At 54.1% G+C, this 10,960-nt stretch overlaps 1 protein-coding gene across 1 annotated transcript in view; it reads left to right on the top strand.

Annotated features, from left to right (window-relative positions):
* The first annotated feature begins 1,893 nt into the window (after window positions 1-1,893).
* Window positions 1,894-10,960, top strand: part of ITGA10 (integrin subunit alpha 10) — an 80,320-nt gene continuing 71,253 nt past the window's right edge. Inside the window, exon 1 of the mRNA XM_075908365.1 lies at window positions 1,894-2,124. Coding sequence (XP_075764480.1) covers window positions 2,073-2,124 — 52 coding nt within the window. The 5' untranslated portion in view covers window positions 1,894-2,072. The remainder of the gene's footprint in view (window positions 2,125-10,960) is intronic.

Here is a 10,960-nt window from a genome sequence, read left to right as displayed (position 1 = left end):
TCTTGCCTTGAGGGGTCTGCACCCCGGCTGGACGCCAGTGTCTGTAAACAGCCCTCCAGGGTAGCCTGTCTCCCTGTGCCCCCGTCCCTGAATCACCGAGGAATCGCGTACAGCCTGGTTTGGGCTCCCTTGTATTGGCAGCCTCCACTAGGGTCCCAAGAACGGGCCGTTTGGGGGGCAGGACCCCCATCCACTCCTGGTAGCGGAGTTCATGGGGCTGGCCCTGCTCTGCTAAGAGGACTTGATGTTCTAGTTGGAGGGGGTGGAAAACTACCCCCCCCCCCCGGGGGGGACGTAACTCTCCGGTACGCCCTGCACTTTTGCGGCCCCAAGCGTTCTCAGCTCACCGCCAGCCTAGACTCCTTGTTGGAAACCAATGGAATGTGACCCCAAAGGATCAAACCCTGGACATGCAGAGCCTGGGTCAAAGGTCACGCTGCGGCACCCCCTGCTGGCTGGTGGCTAATCCAGAACGACTCCGCTTAGAGCCAGTGGTGCCTAGCTAGCAATCATTGCTCTAGGGTGGGGCTGGGGAGGACGGGTTCAGGATGCAGTCTGCTCTGGGGAGAGAAGATAACCCCAGACCTCTCCCACCGCAGCAGCTTGGGGCCAGGTGAGAAGTGCCTCGCCATGACCTCTGCAGCTCCAACAGGCACAGCCAGGGGAATGGTGCATGTCCCCCAGCTGGGGGACAGACAGACATATAGACAGACGCACAAACTCTCTGAAATATATAGTAGAGAGCTGTCTCTTTTTCCGCCCTGGTCCCCAGCTGGCCCAGTGGGTTATAGCTGTCCCAGTGCCCATCTCTGGCCCCTTGCTGCCTCCTGTGGTCATTCTACAGTATAACCATCCCTCCTGCCAGACCCCTCCCTTTCCATTTTATGAGAAACAATCCAATTCCAGGCACGTCCCATTGTCCTGACACAATCAAACCCTGACCTTGCTTTAAGCTATGATCAGAAGAAGCTGCCTCCCGAATTTGGTGGTCCTAGCGCTTACCATTTAGGACGAGTTCTTGGACCCACAGACACAGACAGACAAACTCACTTAAATATAGTAAAGTATGTGATCTGCCATAACTGGCTGGCTGCTCCTCGCATCAGCGCGATTCGTCTTGGTCCATTCGCCGTCACGCTGAGATGAATGGTTCACACTGTGCAAGTGATGTTAAGTGGAAAACTGGAGGCAGGGGGATGAACGCAAGGTCCCTGTCTCCTCCAGCCCTGCCTTGGCTGGTGGCAAAGTTGCTAAGTGTGGACATATGGGACATGTCTCAAGAATGCTCCCTCCACCAATACACAGTCCTACAAACCATCAGATGAGGCATGGGTGAGGGACTTCAAGCTGGCTTTGAGATAGTTCAAGGTACGACGCTTAGAAAGATGCGTGGAAGGATGGGTTCAGAAGAATACCAAAAGAGCAGCAATGTTACTTCAGCTTTTTCTTTAAGGGGGGCAGAGATGCCCTTAACACTTGTACTTTTCGGCACACTCTGTCCTGGTCCGGAGGCAAAAATACAGTTCTGGACCAGTGAGATGTCCCATATGTGTAGACACATGTACAGTAAGGAGCAAATACACAGGATAATTTGGCCAATCCATTTCTGTATTTTTGCACAAATGGCGGGGGGGGAGGCTGGCAAAAATCCAGGGCAGGGCTAGGGGGGTAGCATCTTTGCACGCTTTTCACCAGTGCCTTGGGCAAACACAGAGAACAGACTCCGTGAAAAAGTTATGCACCAGAAACCCACTCTCCCCCACTTGCTCCCTGCATCTCTGTTCCCTGGGTGGTTTTTAGTTTGCTATTTTCTCCCCCCTCCTTCATTGTTTCTGTTATTTTGGCTTTTTTTGAAAAAAAATCCCCACCCTGCCATTTATTTTTAGCAGCCAATTGAAACGTCTGGGAGATGAAGGAGGAAAAAACTGTGAGTGGCGTGTGCTAAAGCAGCAGAAGACAGAGTACCCTTTGAGGCAGAGGGAGAGAGAAACCCTCGCGGACACTCGCACTATGCCCAGTTTGGCTGCTGGCGCTGCTGGAACGTACGTTCCAGCTGGACTCTAACGGGCGCTATGGAGCAGTACAGCCGTCTCTCTGCTCTTTGCATTCTGCTGCTGCTTCGAGGTAACAAATCTGTTTTTTTAATTTCTGTGTGTCAAAGGGAAGGAAAACCAAACTCCAGCAGAACTGTAAGAATCCAGGACTGAATTGAGTCTTTTGGTCGCCGGGAGATATTTTCCAGGTCCCCAATGGGCATTGGGTGTCTGGCAGCCAGAAGAGCTGGCAACCTACCACCCAGTGTGGCGTGGGCTGTCTCCCTTTCTCATCAGCACCCACTTTTAAAAAAAAAGTAGGCACAATTAGCCTTCAGAGCCCTCGTCTTGCGCTCTGGGTGGCCCGGTATGTCACCTCAGCCCAGTGGGCCTTGAGGAGTTAAAAAGGGGCTGGAAAGTAAACGTTGCTCTTGGTTTTCTATTGCATTGCTGCCGGCAGGAGGAAAGTGCCGGGTTTCTGTGGGGAAAGGATAACGTGGCTGTCCGGGTGCTGCGGGAGACACGCAAGGGCTCTGGGCTCCGCTGGTGGGGGCGTGGTACTTCAAAGGCAGCAGCGGGTGGAGAAGGGGGAAAATGTGCCTGATCGTGTGGATAACCTGGAGGAATGGGAAGCTGGCACATGGTGGCTATTCTTGTCCACTATAGACCATTGATTGCCAGTCTGTTGGACCCCACCAGGAAAACATGTGGGAGATCTAGTGCGTCTGCTTCTGACACAAAGTAGAATGCGTTCTCCCTCTGCGTTCTCAGTTTGTTGCCGATCAAGACCTCCCCCTATTGCTAAGTGTGAGGGGACGTCTAGTTAGATCCATTACGGGGGGGGGGGGCACCAGGTGAGGTGGAAAACACAAAATACTCGCTCTAGAACAGTTTGGTTTTGCCCATGGAACCCTTTTAAACTCAAAAGAATTTTGCGGAACCCGTAATAACAGTCTAATATATGGAGCTGTAAAAGTAGACCACAAATAAGTAAGGGTAATAATAAACAAATGCTAAACAAGGTCATGAGATCAACATTTAGTTTAAGTGCACATATTTAAAAACAAAAATCACATAATATTCATGTTTTTAATCAAAAAATGGTATTGTAATGGAATTTTCTCACGGAACCCTTATTTTCACTTTGTGGAACCCCACTTGGGAAACACTGCTCTAGACTGAAGTTTTGCGGTGGCTAATGGTCTTTTTAGGTGGATGTTGACACTAGCCTCTCTCCTGGAAAAATTCCTGTCATTGTGCTTTCTGGTGTATTTTCATAGCAGGAAGTAATGGTGGCAGAAGTAGGATAGATGGCTCCAGGGGTAAAATACTCACCTGAATCCACCCTGAGCAGTTTCATACACACTGCCTGGTGGCTAACACATCACTGTCCTGTTGACAACAGTGGTAGCAAGCCCCCTAGGGACTTTTGCACTGTGTTTGTACAGCACCTAGCACAATTGGGTCCAAAAACCAATTGGTGCCATCAGGAAGATACTGCAGTATATAAGAACGGTGGTATGCCTTCACTTCCCCCAATGCACTAGTCGCCGTGGTTCCTAAACTTTTCGGCATCACACCCCCTTTTTGATTTTTGAGACACCCTCGCGCCCCACTCCATAGCAGCAAAACTTGTTGAGCCAAAAAAAAAAAAAAAGAACTGACCAGGGCCGAAAACCAAAAATAGCAGCAAACTTGGGGGGAGGAGGGAGTCACGGGCAGGGGCTGGATCACCTTGTACCCCTCCCCCCAGAATTACTTCACGCCCCCCAGTTTGGGAACCCATGCTAGTGGGACCATGGCCTGGTGCTGGAATTTGCAGCACTGCATTGTGGGATCAGCTCGGGGGGCGCTTGGAGAATGATTCCGCTGCTGGAACTCTGGGCTGCTGTGGCCAATCAGAGGGGGCGGAATAGTCGACAACCGAGCCCATTGTGGTTCTCATCTCCTCCTCGACAGAGGCTGGAAATTAGGAGGTTTCTAACCAGTGGGCGAGGGAGGTTCTGGAATAGCCAGGAGGGTGAGCGGGAGCACACAACCTAGTTTCTAAATGGCACTTGGTATGTTTATGAAGATGAGGGGGTTGTCTGTGACAGGATGGTTTGGACTTGGTGGCCGGGGGGGGGGGGGCCTTCCAGTCCTCTTGTCCCTTTCTGTACCTTTGTTTCCCCCTCCCACACACTGTCTTTCATTAAGCACATCGGGGCAGAGTATAGATGGACAGGGAGACCGATAGACTTGTAAAGATCCACCCCCCTCTCCCGAGCAAGGCTGGGGGTGGGGTTTCACCGTGGGGCAGCCAATCTGGGGCCAGAGGGTGAGCGCGGATGCGGTACTCAAGTGGGATGTGAATAAGTTTTGACCCCTGGAAGCCTATAATCTAGAAAGGCTAGTGGGAGGAGGCGTGACCCCCTTCCTACAGAAGAGGGAAACTGAGGCAAGCAGGGAGGGAGCTGCCCCCAGGGACTCAATGACAGCTCTCCCGGGTCCCAGCCTTGTGTCTTAACCCCAAAGCCAGCCTGGCTCTGCCGGGCTAAGCTCCAATTGCTCTGCTATCGGGTGGCGGTACATGGTCCAAGGGAGGGGAGAGGGTGCCGTTTATTCCCCAGGCAAACATTTCTGCAGCGTCACACCCAGGAGTTGCAGAGGAAAAATGTGTCATGGAAAAAATGCAGGCACAGCTGGCTTTGCAATGTACCGGCCTCGTGTGGGTGCCACGCAGGCCCTGTGGGGGCGGGGGCTGCACGCCCAGTTCTGGCTGGAGCCTGCTGCCACAAGGGCGGGGGTAGAGGGGGCAGGGATTGGGCCCGAAAGGGGGCATGTGGCTAGAGCATGGGGGGGGGGCTGGCATTTGACAGAGGGGGATGGGCATATTGCTCTAGTGAGCACAGTGTGGAGGATTAAACCAGCGGTTTGGTGGTTCGGGGCCTGCTCTCGGATTTTTGGGTGCAGCAGCTGGAATCGGGCAAAGCAACATTCACCCAGAGGCTGTGGCCCCATCCTAGCCACAGCAGTGAGCCGGATGGCTGGGGAGTAAAGCACAAGACTGGAACGTAGGAGGAATCCTGCATTCTGCCCTGGCTCTGGGTGGGGAGTGAGGTCTAGTGGTTACAGCTCGGGGGAGAGGGGCAGGAAGGAAGGTGTGGGAGATGAGAATGCTGGGTTCCAGGGCTGGCTTGGGAAGGGAGTGGGGTCTAGTGGTTACAGCTTGGAGTGGTGGGGGAGGGGTGGGAGATGAGAATGCTGGGTTCCGGGGCTGGCTTGGGAAGGGAGTGGGGTCTAGTGGTTAGAGTGAGTAGGGAGGAATGATAGGGAGCTGGACTCCTGACCTCTTTCCCCAGCCCTTTCACTGACTTTCTGCATGACTCTTGCGGAGTCATTTCCTATATGCCCTGTCTGGGACAGCGATGCCCACCTAGCCAGCGGGCCAAAGGAGGCTCTTTGAGGGCCTTCGCTGCTGTGGGGGGGGAGGGTACAGTAACTTACTGCTAAGGGCAGGGGAGCCCCGGTGTCCTGGGAGCTGGCCCAGGGGGTGGCAAGGTGGCACCCAAGTACCCTCATAGAAGCCTAGAACTTGAGAGGGCATCAAGTCCCGTCCCCTGTCCCCACGGCAGAACTAAGCACCGTCTAGATCAGGACTATTCAACACACAGCCCATGGCCTGTTTGTTTGCAGCCCGCGGTGCGGTTTGGGTTTACGCGGGGCTCAGCACGTGGCCCGTGGCCTGTTTGTTTGCAGCCCGCGGTGCGGTTTGAGTTTACGTGGGGCTCAGCACGCGGCCCGTGACCTGTTTGTTTGCAGCCCGCGGTGCGGTTTGGGTTTACGCAGGGCTCAGCACACGGCCCGTGGCCTGTTTGTTTGCAGCCCACGGTGCGGTTTGGGCTTACGCGGGGCTCAACACGTGGCACGTGGCCTGTTTGTTTGCAGCCCGCGGTGCGGTTTGGGTTTACGCGGGGCTCAGCACGTGGCCCGTGGCCTGTTTGTTTGCAGCCCGCGGTGCGGTTTGGGTTTACGCGGGGCTCAGCACGTGGCCCGTGGCCTGTTTGTTTGCAGCCCGCGGTGCGGTTTGGGTTTACGCAGGGCTCAGCACACGGCCCGTGGCCTGTTTGTTTGCAGCCCACGGTGCGGTTTGGGCTTACGCGGGGCTCAACACGTGGCACGTGGCCTGTTTGTTTGCAGCCCGCGGTGCGGTTTGAGTTTACGCGGGGCTCAGCACGCGGCCCGTGACCTGTTTGTTTGCAGCCCACGGTGCGGTTTGGGTTTACACGGGGCTCAACACGCGGCCCATGGATGGGACCATTTGAACATGGCCTCCACTGGGAACACGATCCGCCACGGCACAGCGTCTCCCAGGCTTGAAAGACCCAAGCGGACAGGCTGGCTAGAACAGACGGAGGTGCCGGGAGCGCCAGGGCATCATGTGAAAGAAGCTATTTGCATATATATATTTGCATGCACAGGCAACCACCCTTAAGTTGGGGCCCTCGGCATGTGCTGGGAGTATTATTGTGGCCCCCAAGGCTTTCAATGCTAAGTATCTCTGATCTACACCATCCCTGACAGGTGTCTGTCTAACCTGCTCTTCAATATCTCCAGTGATGGGGATTCCACAACCTCCCTGGGCAACTTATTCCAGTTCAGAAGTTTTCCCTAATGTCCAACCTGAACCTCCCTTGCTGCAATTTAAGCCCCTTGCTTCTTGTCCCATCCTCAGAGCTTAAGAAGACAATCGTTCTCCTGCCTCCTTTTCACAACCTTTTATGTACATGAAAGCCGGTCCCGTGTCCCCTCTCAGTTTGTTCTTTTCCAGACTAAACAAACCCCCCTTTTTTCAATCTTCCATCATAGATCCGGTTTTCTAGACCTGTCTTTTGTTGCTTTTCTTTGGACTTTTTCCCATTTGTCCACTTTCTTCTTGAAATGTGGTGACCAGATCTGGACGCAATACTCCAGCTGAGGGCTAATCAGCACAGAGTAGCGCAGAAAAATGACTTCTCATGTCTTGCTCACCACACGCCTATGAATGCAGCCCAGAATGAGGTTGGCTTTTTTGGAAACAGTGTCACACGGCTGACTCACATTTCGCTTGTGGTCCACGATGCCCCCTAGAGTCTTTTCTGCGGGGCTCAGTCCTAGACAGCCGCTTCCCATTCTGTGTGTGTGATGAGGATTGTGCCTTCCTACATGGAGGACTTTGCATTTGTCCGTATTGAGTTCATCCTCAGGGGCATTTTTCAGCACCTGCCCGCTGCTCTGCGTCAGGGCTCTGCGTAGGAGCTGGAGATGGGGCCGCACCGTGGTGGGGCTGGGCATGTTGGGACGTATGATTCAGGGCTCTCGTCACAACATCTGTCTCACAGATACTCCCCAGGCAAAGTGTGAGGTTCCTAAACCCCTTGGCTGAGGACAGAAGACGCCTCCTACGTGCAGTTCCCCCAGCAGCCTGCCCCACAGCCCCGGATTCCTCCGGCGTGGCTCATTACCTGCTCCTACTATTCCTGTGAAATGGGCACATCGTTCGCCTCTGCAGCTGGCTGCTCTGTGTCCATGGGAGGGAAGCTGGCTGCCTGCTGAACCTGCTCCCCCCCACAAAAGCTGGAAAGTGGAGGAGGTGGGGGACAGTCTTCCCTGGAAGCGGAGTGCTTGGCCGGCCACCCAGGAGAGATTTCTGTGCTGCCCAGCTGATGAGCAGAGCATCCACACCCGGCAGCGTGTGTTGCTACTGGTGGTGCCCATCTGCACATACCTTGGTGCACAAAATAAAATGTATTCTGCATGTGGATGGAAAAAAAATACAGGGAACACTGGTGGCAGGGAGAATCATGTTCCAAACCAAACATCCATCTAGCATCCTGCACATATGGTGCACACACATCAACCGGCTTTTCTAAGCTCCACCAGCATCTGGCCTGAGTCGGGGAAGCCCGGAGGGCCTGCGGGTGGCACATAGCCCACCGGATATTGGGGAATGATTTGTCGAGAGCTGCTTGTCCCCCCAGCGGAGGTTAGGCTCTGCCTTGGGCCAGCAGATGGGGCAAGGAGAGGGGAAAAACTTGTCCAACATGCCACCACCAAATTGTCTTGCCCAATCTGGGATGGGAAGTACGATGTGTTCTAACCACTGGGAACACTCATACACACACAGGAATCCCAGACACTCCCCACCCGGCTGGTCCCCTGTCTGCCACTGACAGCTGCTCTTCAAATGTGCCTCCAAGCCCCTTGTCATGGGATGCCCCCCCCCCCATTGTCTCTTCCCCACTGGGGATCCCTTCCTCCTCCCCCCCAGGCCTAGTCACTACTCTGCAGGCCCAGAGGCCTAGTCCCTGTTCAGCAATATAATCGTATCCCCCATGTGGGATGGGGGGGGGGGGGTCCTGGCCCCAGCCCAGGGCCCTATGTGATGGTGTGAGGATGACTCCTCCCACCAGCTCAGCTGGGAATTCCTCCGTAATGTGCTAAGCTCACCAGCGTCCTCCTTGGGCCCCTGCCCTGGATGGCTTCCTACCCGGGTACCGCTCCTGCTCCGTCAGTTGGCTCCTCCCTCTGGGTGGTGCTCTTGCCTGCTGCCTCTCGAGTTGGATGTGGTTCCTCCGGGTTGCTGCTTGCTTTGGTCAGGTTCTGCGCTGGCCACTCAGCTAGCTGCTGCTCCTGGGTCAAGACAAAAGCTCTCCTGGTGGCCAGCCCCCAGAGATCTGCTCTTCAGGCCTTTATACCTGGGCAGTTTGCCAGTGGGACTTGAACCCATGACCCTGTCTTCCCCAGGCCAGCACCCTATCCCCTAGGCCACATGGGAAACCACCCCACCAGCTTATTGCCAGGGCACCCCTTATCTCTCCTGCCCAGGGGCTGCTCGGCTTTTGGCCATAGCGTCCCGTCCTGATCTGGGGGAGGTGAGACTTGAACCCATGACTCTGTCCTCCTCAAGCAACCGTCACGGGGGAGGGGCATATTCCACCCAATAGGCCCATTCTAACCCCCCCCCCCCCGGTTCAGTGCAGGGTTGGAACACCCCGTCGCACCCCTTTACACCAGTTCTTTTAAATGCTGGAACAAACCGATCACTTTAGGCCTGCATGAGCTCTGTCTCAGAGCATGGAAGGAGCTCAGGGATGAGGAATCCCCCATCTTTTCAAAACAGCTGCTCTACTGGAGGTTTGAAGGGTACCACATGTTGTACCTGTATCAGAAGGAAGCTATCGGGGCAAGCCAGGGAATTACAGACCAGTAAGTTCCCCATGTGTATCTAGGAAACTGGTTGGAACTATGACATAGACTAAACCCCTGGAAGAGCACAAGATGATCGGGACAGCATGCACCAGCAAACCGCACGCCTCTAATCTACTACGCCCCAGTTGAGTGGATAAAGGAGAACAGGGTGGCAAACCTCCAAAAATCTTGGACAAGAAGTTACTCAAGAAGCTAAGTTGTCATGGGGTGAGAGGGGAAGTTTTGTCATGGATCAAAAAATGGGAAGAGAAGAAACAGGCTCAGAATAAATGGTGCATTTTAATCATGGCAAAAATGAGCAAGGCAGCATTTCCTGACTCCATTCGAGGTCCAGCATTAAATATATTTATTGTCTGATCTGGAAAAGGGGGGCGGGGCGGGGCGGGGCAGGGCGGGGCGAGACACGAGGAAGGAAATCTTGCAGTGTTGAGTATATGGAGGAGACAAGATAGGCAAGTTAACATCTTTTACTGGACCAGCTTCTGTGGGTGACAGAGACGAGCGTCTGAGCTACACAGAGCTCTACTTCAGCCCTCCAGAACCTCTTGGATTAAGAAATTGAAGTGTGGCCTCATTGCCGTAGAAAGGTGGTGGATAGGTGGGGGGACATACGTGTATCAAATAAAAACCAGAATGCCTGAGCTATCTTCTCTAGACTTTGTTCTTCCTGTCAAGTTGAACGAGTGGACGGTCACTGGAAATGAAATCTAAAAGGTGTGGTTAGACTGTGGAACTCATTGCCACTGGACGCTGTCAAGCATCACAAAATTTGTAAAACAGATTGGATGCTTGTATGGCTAACAAGAAACATTGTGATTAAGGCTAACAAATGTTTGGAAGGGATTTAAAATCGCCTGTTGCTGGGCTCCTGCTGTCTATGGAGTTCTTACACCTTTCTCTGGAGCAGCTGGTGGCTGTCAGAGACAGGCCACTGGAGCAGATGGGCCTTGAGTGTGATCCAGTCTTGCAGCTCTTCCCAAGAGATTCGCAGGAACCTGCCCGGTGTTTAGCAGGGGAGAGCAGAAGCAAGGAAGAGGGGAGCAGCTTGCTCTTCCGTGGGGCTCCCCGCCACGCTGTAGAAGCTCTTGTAATTAGGTGTTGTTGGCTTCTTTGGAAAGTCCCAGCCCTTTGAAGCCAGCCCGGCTACGGCGGGATCCAATTCAGCGATTCCAGAGCACCTTGGGAGGTTGAACCCTCCTCCAAATTCAAAAGCCAGAGACTGGGTTCAAAGGCTGCTCCTGACATGCCAGAGGTCTTTAGGTGTGAATGACAACATGGCTGGCTCTTCATGGGCCGACCCAAACTCATTGATCCGAGCAGCCTCCCTCCCTCTCAGAAACAGGCCAGGCTAGGGCAGTTTCTATTCAGAGCAGGACTTTTGCTGAGCTGACTGTAGTAGTGGAATGGACAGACTGCCTTGAAACCAGGATGACTGTGTAATGCAGACTGACCCTGGTAGTCTATGGGCAGAATCAAACCTGGGACCTCTGGTGATGCTCCTGGATAGGCAGAGCTTGAGGCCACACCCCTGTGGTCCCCAGGTCAATGCCCTAACCCCTAGGCTACTTGAGAACCTACCCCTGCTCGCTCCTTTCAGGGCATCCCTTATCCCGCCTCTCTAATGGGGCAGCTACTACGGCAGGGCTACTCAACCTGCAGCCCCGTTTATTTGCGGCCCGCGGTGCGGTTTGGGTTTA

The sequence above is a fragment of the Pelodiscus sinensis genome, chromosome 24 (assembly GCF_049634645.1).
Source record: "Pelodiscus sinensis isolate JC-2024 chromosome 24, ASM4963464v1, whole genome shotgun sequence".
Classification (NCBI taxonomy): domain Eukaryota; kingdom Metazoa; phylum Chordata; order Testudines; family Trionychidae; genus Pelodiscus; species Pelodiscus sinensis.
Note: the sequence above shows the minus strand (reverse complement) of the source record. Positions and strands in the feature narration are given on the sequence as shown.